The sequence below is a fragment of the Delphinus delphis genome, chromosome 17 (assembly GCF_949987515.2).
Source record: "Delphinus delphis chromosome 17, mDelDel1.2, whole genome shotgun sequence".
NCBI classification, from domain to species: Eukaryota; Metazoa; Chordata; class Mammalia; order Artiodactyla; family Delphinidae; genus Delphinus; species Delphinus delphis.
The window spans coordinates 43986906-44008532 of NC_082699.1; the positions used below are offsets into that span (position 1 = coordinate 43986906).

Sequence of the window (21627 nt, forward strand, 5' to 3'; positions counted from 1 at the left end):
TTTTTATGTAAAAATGCAAGTCTAGAATTTTTTTCTTATATCCCTCCTCACCCTAGCTAATAAATATCAATACTTCTAGTTGTGTAACTTTCGGGAGTTAAGAAGGACCTTCCACCAACCCTACTCACGTTCTTCTTTGAGAAGGGATAGGCACTTTCTGAGGAATATACGGTAAGGAATCATGATGCAAATTTTGTCATTCCAGTTCTAGTTTTAAGGCAAGACCTCAGAAACTTAGTACAATATCAGTATTTTGAGGCCATTGCTGCACCGTAGAAATATCCAGTAAGGTTCAGATTCTGTATGTATTAAGTTACTTCTACAAAGTAGATTTTATCATATGCTTACAAATATCTTCGTATAAATGAAAAGTGCTATAGAGGAGAAAGGTAATCTCGTTCTTCTGTATGCTCCAGAAAAAATGCTGTCAAGCCCATTCTTAATGAGACTTCTAGGGATAAATATCAGCCCTTGCTTTTGATAGTCTTTTCTTTGATAGATAATTACCTTTGCTTTAATAAAGTTGTCCTTTGTTTCTGTCTTAGTTCTTTTGCTTTAATTTTGCCCACTCTCTCCAAAGTGATGTTTTAGGGATGATCAGACATCAACACATCAGAAGGAGTACTCTGCAGGTTTCTCACTGTTGTAGGAAGAGATTACAAATAAGAAAAGGGAATAGGCTAGAAACCAAATCCTGTGGTTTTGGATTAGAACCAGAGGTATCAGTATGAATTCATGATTTTTAATATATTTACTGATAGATACAGTAATATAGATGTGTGTGTATACATGGGCAGTAGACTCACATATACTTCTTAGCCCTCTCTGCTGAGAGGCCCTAGAAACAGTGATACCCTAGTAGCAATGAGCATACCTACCACCCAGATTTTGGTTTCGAGATGCCATTCTTCAGCAAAAGAAACCAAAGCTCTGGAGAAATGACTGATGCCAGAGATGGGATGGGAAAAATACAACTGAGCCTGAAACATCTTGTGGCCAGAAAGTAAAGAAGCTCTCAAAAAATGATAGGGGTATATCACAGTGACACAGGAACCAGTTTGGAGGGGTTCCCAATGGCCAAAGCTGGTTCAATTTAAGCAACAAAGTGAAATAAAGATAGTATTAGATTAGGACCCATAAAATAAATATCTATGAGTCCATACTGGTATAGATAAATAATTGAACTAATAAATAGAGTAGAAGGGACAGCTCTTTTTACTATAGAATACTAGTTAATAATTGTAGAAGAGTAAGAGAAATAGGAAATCAACATTACCACACACCACAGTAATAATTGTTGCAGGCAAGAAGCATTAATGGATGCTAACATTAATGGGTAAAAGTTTGATGTAATAGAGGATATTTGCATAATCTTCAGATCTCTCTCCACAGGATACTTATTGTTTACAAATGGAAAAATAACCACTTCACAGTGGCGAAATCTGGCAGACACCACTTTAGCCATGTGATGAACATTAGTATTACCAGCAAGTAGTAAAACATCAATATCACTTTCCCCATGCACTGAGAAGGGTATCACTTCTCTGGTATTCTGGCCAAAAATGCATATAACCTTATTCTAAAGGGAGAACATCAGATAAACCCAAATTGAAAGATATTCTGCAAAATAATTGGCCTGGACTATTGAAGAGACTCAAGGTCATGAAAGAAAAAAAAAAAAGCTAGAGGATCTGTCACTGATTAAAGGAGACTAAGGATCCTAGATTGCATCCTGGACCAGAAGAAGGAGATTAGTGAAGAAAATGGCTAAATTTAAATAAAATCTGTAGATTACTTAATAGTGTTATGCCGAAGTGAATTTCCTGATTTCAGTGTTTGTACTATAGTTACATAGCTGGGTGAAAGATACATGAGAACTCTGTATATTTTTGCAACTTCTAGGTAGATCTAACATTATTTCAAAATAAAAAGGGTTTCGTTTTTTTTTTTTCTTTTTTTTTTTTTAGAGGAAGGGACTTTGAAAGATGGCTTCTAAGATCTCTTCCATCCAGCATTACTATTCTGTGATACAATGATGCAAAATGAAGAATGGCAAAGATTTAAGCACTTACCTTTCCTGCCTGTCAATTAAGAAATATATTGTGACAGCTGAAAATAGGATCAGATTCTAAACTGTCCTTTAGTACAGTAGGATATGTCCTGAATAACTACTGTCTTGACTAGTCCTATACTGCATAAGATGGTCCTTGCCTCCGGGATGGTCACAATCTACTGGTGAAGGTGGTGTGATCTTCCCTTTCAATCACTTAGATTACTAAGGTCTCTCTTCCTTCATGTTTTAAAATAATAGAGTTGGGTAAAATGATATAGAAATTGGTAAGTCTTGGAAACCTATCTAAGAGTGAACCGTCAAAGTGGGTTCCAAAATTATCCAATATGGGTGCCTGATGAGAATGATGAACATTAAATAAGATTTTTAAAAAACCCTAGGAGAGCTTTGATATTAAACACTTCTCGTGTGAGGGACCAATAGAGCATTCACATTAACATTACCACCAGATAATTGGGTATTTCATTGCAGGGTAATACGAAGATGCGTGTATTTGAGAACAAAGGGTATCATAATTCTGACATTCCCTTAATGCTCATTTGCTAGATGACTGTACTGAATTAAGCCTATACTTGTATACTCCCATTATGACAAATTTTTGAATAATGAATTGGTGTGTTTCATTTAGCAAGTACTTACTGTTGAGAAGTAAATATTTTAGGAAATGTAATGCAGTTAAGTCAGAAATTGTGACTTAAGTTCTAAGCTCCATTAATAAAGATAATTTTTGATTCTTGGGTATTTGAGGGCCTGTTTCAATTTTTTTATTTACTGTTCTATTTTTTCTTTTTTTTTTTTTTTTTGCGGTACGCGGGCCTCTCACTGCTGTGGCCTCTCCCGTTGCGGAGCACAGGCTCCGGATGCGCAGGCTCAGTGGCCATGGCTCACGGGCCCAGCCGCTCCGCGGCATGTGGGATCTTCCCGGACCGGGGCATGAACCGGTGTCCCCTGCATCGGCAGGCGGACTCTCACCCACTGCGCCACCAGGGAAGCCCTATTTTTTCTTTAAGTGTAACTCTGAATAAATAAAATTGTGTAAATGAAGTGAAGTCTTAGTGCCACTATGTGTTTGATGAACAAATTTAAGAAATTGATTTTCACCATCATAATTTTTAACAAAAGTCTTAACCCTAATGCTTTTGTGAGTGTGATTGTCCTCTATGGAAGATTAGAAGTTGTGTGTCTTATTTCTACAGTAGGAACATACAACATATGTGCAGTTTTCAAGTCTCCACAGAGTTGAAAAGCCAACATGGGTACTCTAATTTGAAACATGTATGGTGTGGGCCTAAGGTGTTTTTTAATCTTTCATCTCTCTCTTTTTTTTTTCTTTAACATCTTTATTGGAGTATAATTGCTTTACAATGCTGTGTTAGTTTCTGCTGTATAACAAAGTAAATCAGCTATATGCTATACGTATATCCTCATATCCCCTCCCTCTTGCGTCTCCCTCCCACCCTCCTTATCCCACCCCTCTAGGTGGTCTCAAAGCACCGATCCGATCTCCCTGTGCTATGCAGCTGCTTCCCACTAGCTATCCATTTTACATTTGGTAGTATATATATATGTCCATGCCACTCTCTCACTTCGTCCTAGCTTACCCTTCCCCCTCCCCGTGTGCTCAATTTCATTCTCTGCATCTTTGTCTTTATTCCTGTCCTGCCCCTAGGTTCATGAGAACCTTTTTTTTTTTTTTAGATTCCATATATATATGGGTTAACGTACGGTATTTGTTTTTCTCTTTCTGACTTACTTCACTCTGTATGAAAGACTCTAGGTCCATCCACCTCACTACAAATATCTCAATTTCGTTTCTTTTTATGGCTGAGTAATATTCCATTGTATATATGGGCCACATCTTCTTTATCCATTCATCTGTCGATGGACACTTAGGTTGCTTCCATGTCCTGGCTAATGTAAATAGTGCTACAGTGAACATTGTGGTACATATCTCTTTTTGAATTACAGTTTTCTCAGGATATATGCCCAGTACTGGGATTGCTGGGTCGTATGGTAGTTCTATTTTTAGTTTTTTAAGGAACCTCCATACTGTTCTCCATAGTGGCTGTATCAATTTACATTCCCACCAACAGTGCAAGAGGGCTCCCTTTTCTCCACACCCTCTCCAGCATTTATTGTTTGTAGATTTTTTGATGATGGCCATTCTGACCGGTGTGAGGTAATACCTCATTGTAGTTTTGATTTGCATTTCTCTAATGATTAGTGATGTTGAGCATCTTTTCATGTGTTTGTTGGCAATCTGTATATCTTCTTTGGAGAAATGTCTGTTTAGGTCTTCTGCCCATTTTTGGACTGGGTTGTTTTTCTGATATTGAGCTGCATGAGCTGCTTGTATATTTTGGAGGTTAATCCTTTGTCAGTTGTTTCGTTTGCAAATATTTTCTTCTATTTTGAAGGTTTTCTTTTCGTCTTGTTGATTGTTTCCTTTGCTGTGTAAAAGCTTTTAAGTTTCATTAGATCCTATTTGTTTATTTTTGTTTTTATTTCCATTTCTCTAGGGGATAGGTCAAAAAGGATCTTGCCATGATTTATGTCATAAAGTATTCTGCCTAAGTTTTCCTCTAAGAGTTTTATAGTATCTGGCCTTACATTTAGGTCTTTAATCAATTTTGAGTTTATTTTGGTATATGGTGTTAGGAAGTGTTCTAATTTCATTCTTTTACATGTAGCTGTCCAGTTTTCCCAGCACCACTTATTGAAGAGGCTGTCTTTCCTCCATTGTATACTCTTGCCTCCTTTATCAAAGATAAAGCGACGGGCTTCCTTGGTGGTGCAGTGGATGAGAGTCCGCCTGCTGATGCAGGGGACATGGGTTCGTGCCCTGGTCTGGGAGAATCCCACATGCCGCTGAGCGGCTGGGCCTGTGAGCCGTGGCCGCTGAGCCTGAGCGTCTGGAGACTGTGCTCCGCAGCGGGAGAGGCCACAACAGTGAGAGGACTGTGTACTGCAAAAAAAAAAAAAAATTAAATATCACAATTTGTATGGAAACACAAAAGGCCCCAAATAGCCAAAGCAATCTTGAAAAAGAAAAATGGAGCTGGAGGAATCAGACTCCCTGACTTCAGACTATACTACAAAGCTACAGTAATCAAGACAGTACGGTACTGGCATAAAAACAGAAATACAGATCAATGGAACAGGATAGAAAGCCCAGAGATAAACCCATGCACATATGGTCGCTTTATCTTTTTTTTTGTTTTTGTTTTTGTTTTCTTTCTGCGGTACGCGGGCCTCTCACTGTTGTGGCCTCTCCCGTTGCGGAGCACAGGCTCTGGACGCGCAGGCTCAGCGGCCATGGTTCACGGGCCCAGCCGCTCTGTGGCATGTGGCATCTTCCTGGACCGGGGCACGAACCCGTGTCCCCTGCATCGGCAGGCGGACTCTCAACCACTGCACCACCAGGGAAGCCCCAAATTGTGAAATTTTTTGATGCAGGAGGGAGGAGATATGGGGATATATGTATATGTATAGCTGATTCACTTTATTATAAAGCAGAAACTAACACACCACTGTAAAGCAATTGTACTCCAATAAAGATGTTATAAAAAAAAAACAGCCGGGCTTCCCTGGTGGCGCAGTGGTTGAGAGTCCGCCTGCCGATGCAGGGGACACCGGTTCATGCCCCGGTCCGGGAAGATCCCACATGCCGCGGAGCAGCTAGGCCCGTGAGCCATGGCCGCTGAGCCTGCGCATCCGGAGCCTGTGCTCCGCAACGGGAGAGGCCATAACAGTAAGAGGCGCCTGTACCGCAAAAAAAAAAAAAAAAAAAAGCCTTACCTATGGGGGCAGAGTTTAGGTGGGGGGTGGAACTTAGGCAGGGATGGGGCTTTGGGTGGGGCGGGACCTAGGTGGGTGGGGGGGGGCGACGTTCAAGTGTGGGGCGGGGCCTCTGCTTAGGACCTGCGGAAGGTGGGGAGGCAGGATGTGGAACGGAGGGCCTCTGTAGTGTGAGGTTCCCGAGTTTGGAGGTAGGGCCCTGAGTGAGGGTGTTTGTGTTCGGTTTAGGCTCAGCTCATTGGAGGGGGTCTCCAAATGTAGAGGTAGGGCCCTGGGTGGGGTGTAGGGGCGGGGCTCGGGCTCTGCACGGCAAGAGGAAGGCTCCAAGGGCAGAGGGTTAGGCCCAGGAACCCAACAGGCTTCCCAGTGCCTAAGTGGACAGGGAAAGCAGGCCCCGTTCCCTTCTGTTCCTTCATGCCCCCCCACCGTCTTCCCCAGGGTCTCCCCCGTGGCCACTGGACCCCTAACTGTGGGTACGTCCCTCTGGATGTAGGATCTCCTCCCCTCCCCCTGCTACCCCTCAGGGGTGCTGGTCCCAGAGGTCTGGCCTTTACTTTTGCTCCCCCTTTCCTCCCTCCCACTCCTTCAGGACCCTCGTGGCTGGAGGGGCCTCTGTCAGCAGAGGATCAGGCCCGGGATCTCAGCAGGTTCCTAGGGGTCCAAGTAGGCAGGGGAAACCTAGCCACGCTCCCTTTTGATCCTCTGCCCTCCCAATGGTTCCCCAATTTCCCGCTTCCGTCTTGGGATCCCTTCCCCTCCCCCAGCAGCCCCTCAGGGGCGCCGGTCCCACCCCACCTCCACTTCTCCTCCCCCTTCACTCCCCCCGCACCCATGTCCTACCCCGTCACTGGGGGTTCCTCCCATCCCCTTAAGTGTCCGTGATCCCCCACCAGTACCTGGTAGGTGCCCTAGTTGTGAGGAGACAGGAATTCCGCGTCCTCCTAGTATGCCATCTTGACTCCCTCTTTCATCTCTTTTAAGGATCAAATATCATTAGAAAAATAAGCCATGGGCATTACATACGTGGTCTGGTGAAATTCAGTATTCACAATGACAATTCAGAATATGAGCTCCTTAGGGGAAAGTTAACCCCACCACTCTAACTTTGCATCGAAATATCTTAAAGTGTGCCATTGGTTTTATGAAAAGGTTTTGATCTACACTTCAAGTTTAAGTTCAAAAGAAAAGCTACATTTTAAAGTGTATTCCTTTTCTGGGTATATTTACTTTGAACTATAGCATATAGTTTTTCTCATAAATCTAACCTGCCACTATCTGTTTTTAAGACTTTGTAAACTTCAAGTGGTTATGATGTGTGAAGTTTGGATTAAACTAAAATTTTTAGAAAACACATGTTATATATTTTGATTGTTTTGAATTTTAACATGGGCCAGTCAAAAACTTGAGTGTCTCTCAAAGTAATATACTGTACTCTGTTACTACAAGAAATCACAGAAAATTGCCCGCTCCCATCATGTTAACAATAGACAAATGAAGCAGTTGTTCTCATTCTTAAATGTAGTGTTTGAAAAACGTGCACAATTTAATGAAAATGTCTCTACTCATAAAACTTAAAATGCTCACACATGGAAAAAGTCATAACGTTTTGGCAAATATTGCTTTGTTAGGAATGTGAGTGAGGTATACCTGCTTCATAACTAGAATTCTATATAAATGGCATGAAACTGTGGGGAAAAGCCAACTGAAAAGAAAACTCTGACAAAGGATGAGTTAATACTCTTAAAAAATGCAGATAGTTCTTACCCAAACATACTTTTTCTTTGACAAGGAAGAATTATAACATATACCCCTCTTCATCCCTTCTTTTTTTTTTTTTTCCAGGTGTAATTCTTGGATCATCATTTCTACTCAGTGTAAATGATTTTCTCCTTAAAACAAGTCTCAAAGAAAGAAGTCGGATTCTGATAGGACCATGTTGTGCTACTGCCAATCTGGAAGCTAAATGGTGTAAACACAGTGGCAATCCAGGCCCAGAACAGTCCATACCAAAAATATCCGTTGATTTAAGAGGAGGTCTGCTGCAGGTCTGTTGGGATTGGCCCCATTTTTCCCATAAGTTTTAAACTAGTCTTTGTTCATTGTTTGAACTGTTTCATTAAATTTTAAATCTTGGTGTGGTGAGAAAAGGGTATTGTCAGATTGCTGTTTTACTAAACTTTTTTAACAGCTTTATTGAGATATAATTCACAAACCATACAGTTCACCTAATTAAAGAATACGATTCAGTGTTTTTTTACTATATTCACAGTCGTGTGGTCATCACAACAATCCATTTTAAAACGTTTTCACACACCCACCTCCAAAACCCTTTATCCATTAGCATTCACTCCCCATTATCCTCCAATTCCCTCTCCAGAACTAGGCAACCACTATTTCCTGTCTCTATATATTTGACTTTTCTGGACATTGCATGTAAATGGAATCATATGAAATGTGGTCTTTTGTGAATGGCTTCTTTCACTTAGCATAATGTTTTCAAGGTTCATTCATGTTTTTGCAGGTGCCACTGCTTTATTCCTTTTTATGACCAAATAATACTCCATTGTATGGATATACCTCATCTTATTTATCCATTCAGCAATTAATGGTTGTTTAGATTCTTTCCACTTTTAGCTATTATGAGCAATGCTGCTATGAACATTTGTGCACAAGTTTTGTGTGGACATGTTTGGAATTTCTGAGTCAATAAACTTTTTTCTATGTGTAGACTTTTCAAATTACAAAGTAGTCAGCCTGTCTCAAGCAGTGTCATCAGCAATAATTTAAGAACCATTTCCTAATGACAGGTCGTTAGCTATTATGATGTCTGATGGCTAACATAATATATAACCTTACATTGCAACCTTTTATGCATTTGATTTGCAGCCAAGTATTGAATATGTGAGGGTATCCAACTTATTTCTTGATAATTTTCTATTTGGATAGAATGTGAATGTGTTCTTTTTTTTTTTAACATCTTTATTGGAGTATAATTGCTTTACAATGGTGTGTTAGTTGCTGCTGTATAACAAAGTGAATCAGCTATCCGTATATTTATATCCCCATATCCCCTCCCTCTTGTGTCTCCCTCCCACCCTCCCTATCCCACCCCTCTAGGTGGGCACAAAGCACTGAGCTGATCTCCCTGTGCTATGCAGCTGCTTCCCACTACCTATCTATTTTACATTTGGTAGTATATATATGTCAATGCCACTCTCTCACTTCGTTGCACCTTACCCTTCCCCCTCCCCATGTCCTCAAGTCCATTCTCTACATCTGCATCTTTATTCCTGTCCTGCCCCTAGGTTTGTCAAAACCATTTTTTTTTTAGATTCCATATATATGTGTTAGCGTACGGTATTTGTGTTTCTCTTTCTGACTGACTTCACTTTGTATGACAGACTCTAGGTCCATCCACCTCACTACAAATAACTCACTTTCGTTTCTTTTTATGGCTGAGTAATATTCCATTGTATATATGTGCCACATCTTCTTTATCCATTCATCTGTTGATGGACACTTAGGTTGCTTCCAAGTCCTGGCTATTGTAAATAGAGCTGCAATGAACATTCTGGTACATGACTCTTTTTGAATTATGGTTTTCTCAGGGTATATATGCCCAGTAGTGGGATTGCTGGGTCGTGTGGTAGGTCCATTTTTAGTTTTTTAAGGCACCTCCATACTGTTCTCCATAGTGGCTGTATCAATTTACATTCCCACCAACAGTGCAAGAGGGTTCTCTTTTCTCCACACGCTCTCCAGCATTTATTATTTGTAGATTTTCTGATGATGCCCATTCTGACCCATGTGAGGTGATACCTCATTGTAGTTTTGATTTGCATTTCTCTGATGATTAGTGATGTTGAGCATCTTTTCATGTGCTTGTTGGCAACTGTATATCTTCTTTGGAGAAATGTCTATTTAGGTCTTCTGCCCATTTTTGGACTGGGTTGTTTGTTTTTTTGATATTGAGCTGCATGAGCTGCTTGTATATTTTGGAGGTTAATCTTTTGTCAGTTACTTCATTTGCAAATATTTTCTCCCATTCTGAGGGTTGTCATTTCATCTTGTTTATGGTTTTCATTGCTGTGCAAAAGCTTTAAGTTTCATTAGATCCCATTTGTTTACTTTTGTTTTTATTTCCATTTCTCTAGGAGGTGGTTCAAAAAGGATCTTGCTGTGATTTATGTCAGAGTGTTCTGCCTGTGTCTTCCTCTAAGAGTTTTATAGTGTCTGGCCTTACATTTAGGTCTTTAATCCATTTTAGGTTTATTTTTGTGTATGGTGTTAGGGAGTGTTCTAATTTCATTCTTTTACGTGTAGCTCCCCAGTTTTCCTGGCACCACTTATTGAAGAGGCTGTCTTTTATCCATTGTATATTCCTGCCTCCTTTATCAAAAATAAGATGACCATATTGTGTGGGTTTATCTCTGGGCTTTCTCTCCTGTTCCGTTGATCTATATTTCTGTTTTTGTGCCAGTACCATACTGTCTTGATTACTGTAGCTTTGTAGTATAGTCTGAAATCCAAGAACCTGATTCCTCCAGCTCTGTTTTTCTTTCTCAAGACTGCTTTTGCTATTCGGGGTCTTTTGTGTTTCCATACAAATTGTGAAAGTTTTTGTTCTAGTTCTGTGAAAAATGCCAGTGGTAGTTTGTTTTTTGTTGGGTTTTTTTTTTCCATTTTGACTTTTAATTGTAATATTCTCCTTTATAGCCAAAGCAGATGTCACCGTTAATGATGTTAGTGTTTCTCTAGGTATGAGAAGATGCAAGAATTTCGACTCAAAAAATCTTCTCCTGAAAATATCTAACTGTCTGAAGGCCTGTTCTGCCAGTTTTTCCCAGAGAACAGACTGCCTCATTCCTGATGTCAACTGTGAACTCCTTTCAGGGGGTATTGAAGGTCAGCAGCTGCAGTGGCTCATGTTTTAATCTTTGTAGAGACAGACAGCAAGTGCCAATGGCAAGTGCTGCTTTCCAGTCAGCAGGGCCCCTTCATGGTCATAAATTTGACCATGGTTTGGGGGGGCATTTCATGACCATTTCAATCCATGGGGCTAGGAATGCTCATTCCAAGGCCTGGAAAAGAGTTTTCTGGTAGGCTACTCAATGTGCTCTTACTGGACTAGGCCACAGGAGTAGCCAAAAAGTCTCTGGACCACCTGTCTTACTAGTCTCTTACAGTCCAGGAAAATATTCCCTCTTGTTGCTTCTTCCCATATCTAGAGTTACACTATTACCATCATTGATCTTACATGGAACCATATATCATCATTTGATGACAGGCTTAGTCACACATTTGGTAATGTAAGAAACAACAATTTTGTAAAACAGGTGAAATACAAATAACATAGCTAGCAGTAGTAGTGAAGTCATAAGTAAGAATTAAGCAAGCTTCCATTAGGTGTGGCCCAGTATATCCCAGGTTGTCTGACTTAGTCTGTTCTGTACCAATCCTTATCTTTAAGGTAAATTTTATATTGGCACTGTCCGTAAGGCACCCAGCCCAGTTTCCTAGTGTTACTAGACTGATTATCCTTACTATGATTTAATTGTTCCCAACATAGAGGAGCCTTTAAACTTAAATTACCATGGCCTGGTGTTAACTACATAAATCCATCCCATAATTGTGGGAGGTCTTATTCCTTGGCTGAAATTTTGCTTGTTGCTATGATTGAGCCTGAGTAATAAAGAAAAATTTATGGCCAGAGTCAGAGTAGGATCATTAATTGGCTAGGTGAGGGGATCCCACCTAGTAATATTAATAGTGGCCTAAATAGGACTATAATTTCTCTCTTCTAGAATAAATTTCCTAAGAGCCAACCAATTAGAGCCTTGGAGTAGAGAAATCCACCAAGGTAACCCAGAAGTACTAGACACAGGTAATTGGCCACAAACCCAACAACTGGATTGATTTTTAAAACTAGCATAGGAAAAAAAAAAAAAAAAACTAGCATAGGATCATGCCCATGATAGGAAAACATTTGATTCATATGCAAGGGTCCAAGAAGTCAAGAAAACATTATAAATGATCATACGAGTTAGGTCCAGAATCTTGGGCAAGCTGTCTACTTCTGGTGTCGTCTTCTTCTCATCCTAGTATGAGGGTAGTTTCTCTTTTGTTTGAGCATTGTTTTAAGGTGATTTTGAGGTCAACCACACTCGCCATAGGCCAGTCCACTGCAGGGGCCCTTTGTGAGTGGTAATTAATCCAGGAGTCATTCCCTTCAGTTTCACTGTTCATCAGCTAGTTAAGAGTACCTGAAAAGTGTCCTTCCGACCAGGTTGGAGATAGTCTTTAAATTATGTCTGTTTTAGCATGCACAATCTCCTGGTTCCAGGTCCTGGGGCATCTGATCTTCATTCAAAGATAGATTACTAAGATAAACTTCAGAAACAAACTTAGAGTGTCCTTCAATTAAACTTTACATTAATATAGCATGACAGCAGGGAACTACCTAGGAGGTAAGTCTTAATAAATACAGACCCTCCATTAACAAAACCAGAATTTAATATTCACTGAAACAATCTTTTTCTCTCTAAAATTACCGTCATTTTTACCAAATGTAACCAAATTAAGAGTAGTTTGTTTGCAAAATAAGTCTGGTCTCAGTAAACTTGGCCTGATGATTTATATAACTATAATTGATGATATAGAATTCTTATGTGTGTGTGTGAAATTTTGATAAGGAGTCTCATACTGAACTTTTAAAAGATCTCTCAGGGCTAGGAAAGTCATACCAAGGGTTTATCACACATTTTGCCTAACAGATCTAGGTGAATTCCTCACTTTTCTTTTTTTTTTTTAATTTAATTTAATTTAATTTTTTTATACAGCACGTTCTTATTAATCATCAATTTTATACACATCAATGTATACATGTCAATCCCAATTGCCCAATTCATCACACCACCACCACCACCACCACCACCCCGCGGCTTTCCCCCCTTGGTGTCCATACTTTTGTTCTCTACATCTGTGTCTCAATTTCTGCCCTGCAAACCAGTTCATCTGTACCATTTTTCTAGGTTCCACATAGATGTGTTAATATACGATACTTGTTTTTCTCTTTATGATTTACTTCACTCTATAACACTCTCTAGATCCATCCACATCTCAACAAATGACCCAATTACATTCTTTTTTATAGCTCAGTAATATTCCATTGTATATATGTAACACATCTTCTTTATCCATTCGTCTGTCGATGGACATTTAGGTTGCTTCCATGACCTGGCTATTGTAAATAGTGCTGCAATGAACATTGGAGTACATGTGTCTTTTTGAATTATGGTTTTCTCTGGGTATATGCCCAGTAGTGAGATTGCTGGACCATATGGTAATTCTATTTTTAGTTTTTTAAGGAACCTCCATACTGTTCTCCATAGTGGCTGTATCAATTTACATTCCCACCAAGAGTGCAAGAGGGTTCACTTTTCTCCACACCCTCTCTAGCATTTGTTGTTTGTAGATTTTCTGATGATGCCCATTCTAACTGGTGTGAGGAGACACCTCATTGTAGTTTTGATTTGCATTTCTCTAATAGGGATGTTGAGCAGCTTTGCATATGCTTCTTGGCCATCTGTATATCTTCTTTGGAGAAATGTCTATTTAGATCTTCTGCCCATTTTTGGATTGGGTTTTTTTTTAATATTGAGCTGCATGAGCTGTTTATATATTTTGGAGATTAATCCTTTGTCCATTGATTCGTTTGCAATATTTTCTCCCATTCTGAGGGTTGTCTTTTCATCTTGTTTATGGTTTCCTTTGCTGGGCAAAAGCTTTTAAGTTTCATTAGGTCCCATCTGTTTATTTTTGTTTTTAATTCCATTACTCTAGGAGGTGGATCAAAAAATATCTTGCTGTGATTTATGTCAAAGAGTGTTCTTCCTATGTTTTCCTCTAAGAGTTTTATAGTGTCCGATCTAACATTAAGGTCTCTAATACATTTTGAGTTTATTTTTGTGTATGGTGTGAGGGAGTGTTCTAATTTCATTCTTTTACATGTAGTGGTCCAGTTTTCCCAGCACCACTTATTGAAGAGACTGTCTTTTCTCCATTGTATATCCTTGCCTCCTTTGTCATAGATTAGTTGACCATAGGTGCGTGGGTTTACCTCTGGGCTTTCTATTTGTTCCATTGATGTGTGTTTCTGTTTTTGTGCCACTATCATATTGTCTTGATTACTGTAGCTTTGTAGTATAGTCTGAAGTCAGGAAGTCTGATTCCTCCAGCTCCATTTTTTTCCCTCAAGACTGCTTTGGCTATTTGGGGTCTTTGATGTCACCATACAAATTTTAAGATTTTCTGTTCTAGTTCCGTAAAAAATGCCATTGGTAATTTGATAGGGATTGAATTGAATCTGTAGATTACTTTGCGTAGTATAGTCATTTTCACAATATTGCTTCTTTCAATCCAAAAGCATGATATATCTCTACATCTGTTGGTATCATCTTTAATTCCTTCATCAGTGTCTTATAGTCTTCTGCATACAGGTCTTTTGTCTCCCTAGGTAGGTTTTTTCCTAGGTATTTTATTCTTTTACTTGCAATGATAAATGGGAGTGTTTCCTTAATTTCTCTTTCAGATTTTTCATCATTAGTGTATAGGAATGCAAGAGATTTCTGTGTATTAATTTTGTATCCTGCAACTTTACCAGTTTCATTAATTAGCTCTAGTAGTTTTCTGGTGGCATCTTTAGGATTCTCTATGTATAGTATCGTGTCATCTGCAAACAGTGGCAGTTTTGCTTCTTCTTTTCCAATTTGTATTCCCTTTATTTCTGTTTTTTCTCTGATTGCTGTGGCTAGGACTTCCAAAACTATGTTGAATAATAGTGGTGAGAGTGGACATCCTTGTCTCGTTCCTGATCTTAGAGGAAATGCTTTCAGTTTTTCACCACTGAGAATGATGTTTACTGTGGGTTTATCAAATACGGCCTTTATTATGTTGAGGTAGGTTCCCTGTATGCCCACTTTCTGGAGAGTTTTTATCATAAATTGGTGTTGAATTTTCTCAAAAGATTTTTCTGCATCTATTGAGATGATCATATGGTATTTCAATTTGTTAATATGGTGTGTCACATTGTTAATCAATTTGTTAATATGGTGTATCATATTCATTGATTTGCATATATTGAAGAATCCTTGCATCCCTGGGATAAATCCCACTTGATCATGGTGTATGATTCTTTTAATATGTTGTTGAATTCCTTTTGCTAGTATTTTGTTTAGGATTTTTGCATCTATATTCATCAGTGATATTGGCCTGTAATTTTCTTTTTTTGTAGTATCTTTGTCTGGTTTTGGTATCAGAGTAATGGTGGCCTCATAGAATGAGTTTGGGAGTGTTCCTTCCTCCGCAAGTTTTTGCAAGAGTTTGAGAAGGATGGGTGTTAGCTCTTCTCTAAATGTTTGACAGAATCCACCTGTGAAGCCATCTGGTCCTGGACTTTTGTTTGTTGGATGATTTTTAATCACAGTTTCAATTTCATTACTTGTGATTGGTCTGTTTATATTTTCTATTTCTTCCTGGTTCAGTCTTGGAAGGTTATACCTTTCTAAGAATTTGTCCATTTCTTCCAGGTTGTCCATTTTATTGGCACAGAGTTGCTTGTAGTAATCTCTTCAGATGCTTTGTATTTCTGCAGTGTCTGTTGTAACTTCTCCTTTTTCATTTCTAATTTTATTGATTTGAGTCCTCTCCCTCTTTTTCTTGATGAGTCTGCCTAATGGTTTATTAATTTTCTTTATCTCCTCAAAGAACCACCTTTTACTTTTATTCATTTTTGCTATTGTTTTCTTTGTTTCTTTTTCATTTATTTCTGCTCTGATCTTTACGATTTCAATCTTTTCGCTAACTTTGGGTTTTGTTTGTTCTTCTTTCTCTACTTCCTTTAGGTGTAAGGTTAGATTGTTTATTAGAGATTTTTCTTGTTTCTTGAGGTAGGCTTGTATAGCTATAGACTTCCCTCTTAGAACTCTTTTGCTGCAACCCATAGGTTTTGGATCATCATGTTTTCATTGTCATTTGTCTCTAGGTATTTTTTTATTTCCTCTTTGATTTCTTTAGTGATCTCTTGGTTATTTAGTAATGTATTCTTTAGCCTGCATGTGTTTCTTTTTTTTAAGTTATTTTCCCTGTAATTCATATCTAGTCTCGTAGCATTGTGGTCAGAAAAGTTGCTTGATATGATTTCAATTTTCTTAAATTTACTGAGGCTTGATTTGTGACCCAAGATGTGATATATCCTGGAGAATGTTCTGTGCACACTTGAGAAGAAAGTGTAATCTGCTGTTTTTGGATGGAATGTCCTATAGATACCAGTTAAATCTATCTGGTTTACTGTGTCATTTAAAGCTTCTGTTTCCTTATTTATTTTCATTTTTTATGATCTGTCCATTGGTGTAAGTGAGGTGTTAAAGTCCCCCACTATTATTGTATTACTGTCGATTCCCTCTTTTGTAGCTGTTAGCAGTGGCCTTATATATTGAGGTGCTCCTATGTTGGGTGCATATATACTTATAATTGTTATATCTTCTTCTTGGATTGATCGCTTGATCATTATGTAGTGTCCTTCTTTGTCTCTTGTGACATTTTTATTTTAAAGTCTATTTGATCTGATATGAGTGCTGCTACTCCAGCTTTCTTTTTTTTTTTTTTTTTTTTTTTTGCGGTATGTGGGCCTCACACTGTTGTGGCCTCTCCTGTTGCGAGCACAGGCTCCGGACGCGCATGCTCAGCGGCCATGGCTCATGGGACCAGCCACTCCACGGCATGTGGGATCTTCCCAGACCGGGGCACAAACCCGTGTCCCCTGCATTGGCAGGCGGTTTCTCAACCACTGCACCACCAGGGAAGCCTTCCAGCTTTTTTCTTTTGATTTGCATTTGCATGGAATATCTTTTTCCATCCCCTCACGTTCAGTCTGTATGGGTCCCTAGGTCTGAAATGGGTCTCTTTTAGATAGCCTATGTATGGGTCTTGTTTTCTTATCCATTCAGCAAGCCTGTGTCTTTTGGTTGGAGCATTTAATCCATTCACATTTAAGGTAATTATTGATACGTATGTTCCTATTACCATTTCCTTAATTGTTTTGGGTTTGTTTTTGTGGGTCCTTTTCTTCTCTAGTGTTTCCCACTTAGAGAAGAAGTTCCTTTAGCATTTGTTGTAGAGCTGGTTTGGTGGTGCTGAATTCTCTTAGCTTTTGCTTCTCTGTAAAGCTTTTGATTTCTCCATCGAATCTGAATGAGATCCTTGCCGGGTAAAGTACTCTTGGTTGTAAGTTCTTCCCTTTCATCACTTTAAGTGTATCTTGCCACTCCCTTCTGTCTTGTAGATTTTCTGCTGAGAAATCAGCTGTTAACCTTATGGGAGTTCCCTTGTATGTTATTTGTCATTTTTCCCTTGCTGCTTTCAATAATTTTCTTTCTCTTTAATTTTTGCCAATTTGATTACTATGTGTCTTGACGTGTTTCTCCTTGGGTTTATCCTGTATGGGACTCACTGCGCTTCCTCAACTTGGGTGGCTATTTCCTTTCCCATGTTAGGGAAGTTTTCGACTATAATCTCTTCAAAATTTTCTCTGCTCCTTTCTCTCTCTCTTCTTCTGTGACCCCTATCATGCGAATGTTGTTGCGTTTAATGTTGTCCCAGAGGTCTCTTAGGCTGTCTTCATTTCTTTTCATTCTTTTTTCTTTATTCTGTTCCGCAGCAGTGTATTCCACCATTCTGTCTTCCAGGTCACTTATCCATTCTTCTGCCTCAGTTATTCTGCTATTGATTCCTTCTAGTGTAGTTTTCATTTCAGTTACTGTATTGTTCATCTCTGTTTGTTTGTTCTTTAATTTTTCTAGGTCTTTGTTAAACATTTCTTGCATCTTCTCGATCTTTGCCTCCATCCTTTTCCGAGGTCCTGGATCATCTTCACTGTCGTTATTCTGAATTCTTTTTCTGGAAGGTTCCCTATCTCCACTTAATTTATTTGTTTTTCTGGGCTTTATCTTGTTCCTTCATCTGGTACATAGCCCTCTGCGTTTTCATCTTGTCTACCTTTCTGTGAAAGTGTTTTTTGTTCCACAGGCTGCAGGATTGTAGTTCTTCTTGCTTCTCCTGTCTGCCCTCTGGTGGATGAGGCTATCTAAGAGGCTTTTGCAAGTTTCCTGGTGGGAGGGATTGGTGGTAGGTAGAGCTGACTGTTGCTCTGGTGGGCAGAGCTCAGTAAATCTTTAATTTGCTTGAATCCTGATGGGTGGTGCTGGATTCCCTTCCTTTTGGTTGTTTGGCCTGAGGCAACCCAACACTGGAGCCTACCTGGGCTCTTTGGTGGGGCTAATGGCAGACTCTGGGATGCTTCACGCCAAGGAGTACTTCCCAAAACTTCTTCTGCCAGTGTCCTTGTCCCCATGGTGAGCCACAGCCACCCCCCACCTCTGCAGGAGACCCTCCAACACTAGCAGGTAGGTCTGGTTCAGTCTCCTCTGTGGTCACTGCTCCTTCCTCTGGGTCCTGATGCACACACTACTTTGTGTGTGCCCCCCAAGAGTGGAGTCTCTGTTTTCCCCAGTCTTGTCTAAGTCCTGCAATGAAATCGCACTAGCCTTCAAAGTCTGATTCTCTAGGAATTCCTTCTCCTGTTGCCAGACCCCCAGGTTGGGAAGTCTGACATGGGGCTCAGAACCTTTACTCCAGTGGGTGGACTTTTGTGGTATAATTGTTCTCCAGTCTGTGAGTCACCCACCCAGCAGTTATGGGATTTCATTTTGCTGTGATTGCACCCCTCCTACCATCTCAGTGTGGCTTCTCCTTTGTCTTTGGATGTAGGGTATCTTTTTTGTTGAGTTCAAGTATCTTCCTGTCGATGATTGTGCAGCACCTAGTTGTGATTCTGGTGTTCTCACAAAAGGGAGTGAGAGCTCGTCCTTCTACTCTGCCATCTTGGTTCAGGCCTCGCCATTGGTAGTTTGATAGGGATTGCATTCAATTTGTAGGTTGCTTTGTGTAGTATAGTCATTTTCACAATGTTGATTCTTCCTATTCAAGGCACATTATATCTCTCCAACTGTTTGTATCATCTTTAATTTCTTTCCTCAGTGTCTTATAGTTTTCTGTGTACAAGTCTTTTGTCTCCTTAGGTAGGTTTATTCCTAGGTATTTTATTCTTTTTGTTGCAATGGTAAATGGGAGTGTTTCCTTAATTTCTCTTTCAGACTTTTCATCATTAGTGTATAGGAATGCAAGAGATTTCTGTGCATTAATTTTTGTATCCTGCTACTTTACCAAATTCATTGATTAGCTCTAGTAGTTTTCTGGTAGCATCTTTAGGATTCTCTATGTATCGTATCAATTCATCTGCAAACAGTGACAGCTTTGCTTCTTCTTTTCTGATGTGGATTCCTTTTATTTCTTTTTCTTCTCTGATTGCTGTAGTTAAAACTTCCGAAACTATGTTGAATAATAGTGCTGAGAGTGGGCAACCTTGTCTTGTTTCTGATCTTAGTGGAAATGGTTTCAGTTTTTCACCATTGAGAACGATGCTGGCTCTGGGTTTGTCATATATGACCTTTATTTTGTTAAGGTAAGTTCCCCCTATGCCTGCTTTCTGCAGAACTTTTATCATAAATGGGTGTTGAATTTTGTCGAAAGCATTTTCTGCACCTATTGAGATGATCATATGGTTTTTCTCCTTCAGTTTGTTTATGTGGTTTAGTACATTGATTGATTTCCATATATTGAAGAATCCTTGTATTCCTGGGATAAACCCCACTTGATCATGGTGTATGATCACGTTACGTTAAAAGTAACATGCTGGTGGTTGAGAGTCCGCCTGCCGATGCAGGGGACATGGGTTCGTGCCCCGGTCCGGGAAGATCCCACATGCCGTGGAGCGGCTGGGCCCGTGAGCCATGGCCGCTGAGCCTGCGCGTCCGGAGCCTGTGCTCCACAACAGGAGAGGCCACAACAGTGAGAGGCCCGCGTACAGCAAAAAAAAAAATAAAAAAAAAAGTAACATGCTGTTGGGTTCTGTTTGTTACTGTTTTGTTGAGGATTTTTGCCTTTGTGTTCATCAGTGATATTTGTCTGTAGTTTTGTTTTTTTGTGACATCTTTGTCTTCTTTTGGTATCAGGGTGATGGTGGCCTCATAGAATGAGTTTGGGAGTGTTCCTCCCTCTGCTGTATTTTGGAAGAGTTTGAGAAGGCTAAGTGTTAGCTCTCCTCTAAATGTTTGATAGAATTCCCCTGTGAATCCTTCTGGTCCTGGGCTTTTGTTTATTGGAAGATTTTTAATCACCATGTCAATTCCAGTGCTTGTGATTGGTCTCTTTATATTTTCTATTTCTTCCTGGTTCAGTCTCAGCAGGTTGTGCTTTTGTAAGAATTTGTCCATTTCGTCCAGGTTGTCCATTTTATTGGCATAGAGTTGCTTGTAGTAATCCGTCATGATCTTTTGTATTTCTGCAGTGTTAGTTGTTACTTCTCCTTTATCATTTCTCATTCTATTGATTTGAGTCTTTTCCCTTTTTTTCTTGATGAGTCTGGCTAGTGGTTTATCAATTTTGTTTATCTTCTCAAAGAACCAGCTTTTAGTTTTATTGATCTTAGCTGTTGTTTCCTTCATTTCTATTTCATTTATTTCTGATCTGATCTTTATGATTTCTTTCCTTCTGCTATCTTTGCTGTTTTTTTGTTCTTCTTTCTCTAATTGCTTTAGGTGTAAGGTTAGGTGGTTTATTTGAGATGTTTCTTCTTTCTTGAGGGAGGATTGTATTGCTATAAACTTCCCTCTTAGAACTGCTTTTGCTGCATCCCATAGATTTTGTTTTGTCGTGCTTTCATTGTCATTTGTTTCTAAGTATTTTTTTATTTTCTCTTTGATATCTTCAGTGAGATCTTGGTTATTTAGTATTGTATTGTTTAACCTCCATGTGTTTGTATTTTTTACAGATTTTTCCTGTACTTGACATCTAGTCTCATAACGTTGTGGTCTGAAAACATACTTGATATGATTTCAGTTTTCTTAAATTTACCAAGGCTGGATTTCTGACACAAGATATGATCTATCCTGGAGAATGTTCCATGAGCACTTGAGAAGAAAGTGTATTCTGTTGTTTTTGGATGGAATGTCCTGTAAATTAATTAATAATCAATTAATTCCATCTTATTTAATGTATCATTTAAATCTTGTGTTTCCTTATTTATTTTCTTTTTGGATCATATGTCCATTGGTGAAAGTTGGATGTTAAAGTCCCCTACTATGATTGTGTTACTGTCAATTTCCCCTTTTATCCCTGTTAGCATTTGCCTTAAGTATTGAGGTGCTCCTATGTTGTTTGAATAAATATTTACAATTGTTATATTTTCTTCTTGGATTGATCCCTTGATCATTATGTAGTGTCCTTCTTTGTCTCTTGTAATAGTCTTTATTTTAAAGTCTATTTTGTCTGATATGAGAATTGCTACTCCAGCTTTCCTTTCATTTCCATTTGCATGGAATATCTTTTTCCATCCCCTTACTTTCAGTCTATATGTGTCCCTAGGTCTGAAGTGGGTCTCTTGTAGACAGCATATATACAGGTCTTGTTTTTGTATCTTTTCACGCAGTCTGTGTGTTTTGGTTGGAGCATTTAATCTATTTACATTTTAGGTAGTTATTGATATGTGTGTTCCTATTAATTTTTTTAATTGTTTTGGGTTTGTTATCATAGGTCTTTTCCTTCTCTTGTGTTTCCTGCCTAGAGAAGTTCCTTTCGGATTT

General features: G+C 39.2%; 1 protein-coding gene across 11 annotated transcripts in view; it reads left to right on the forward strand.

The window, feature by feature from the left end:
- Positions 1-21627, forward strand: part of VPS13B (vacuolar protein sorting 13 homolog B) — a 798456-nt gene that overhangs the window by 624112 nt on the left and 152717 nt on the right. For all 11 annotated transcript variants that reach the window (XM_059994971.1, XM_059994970.1, XM_059994972.1 and 8 more), the window contains one exon: positions 7712-7914. In XM_059994971.1, coding sequence (XP_059850954.1) covers positions 7712-7914 — 203 coding nt within the window. The remainder of the gene's footprint in view (positions 1-7711; positions 7915-21627) is intronic.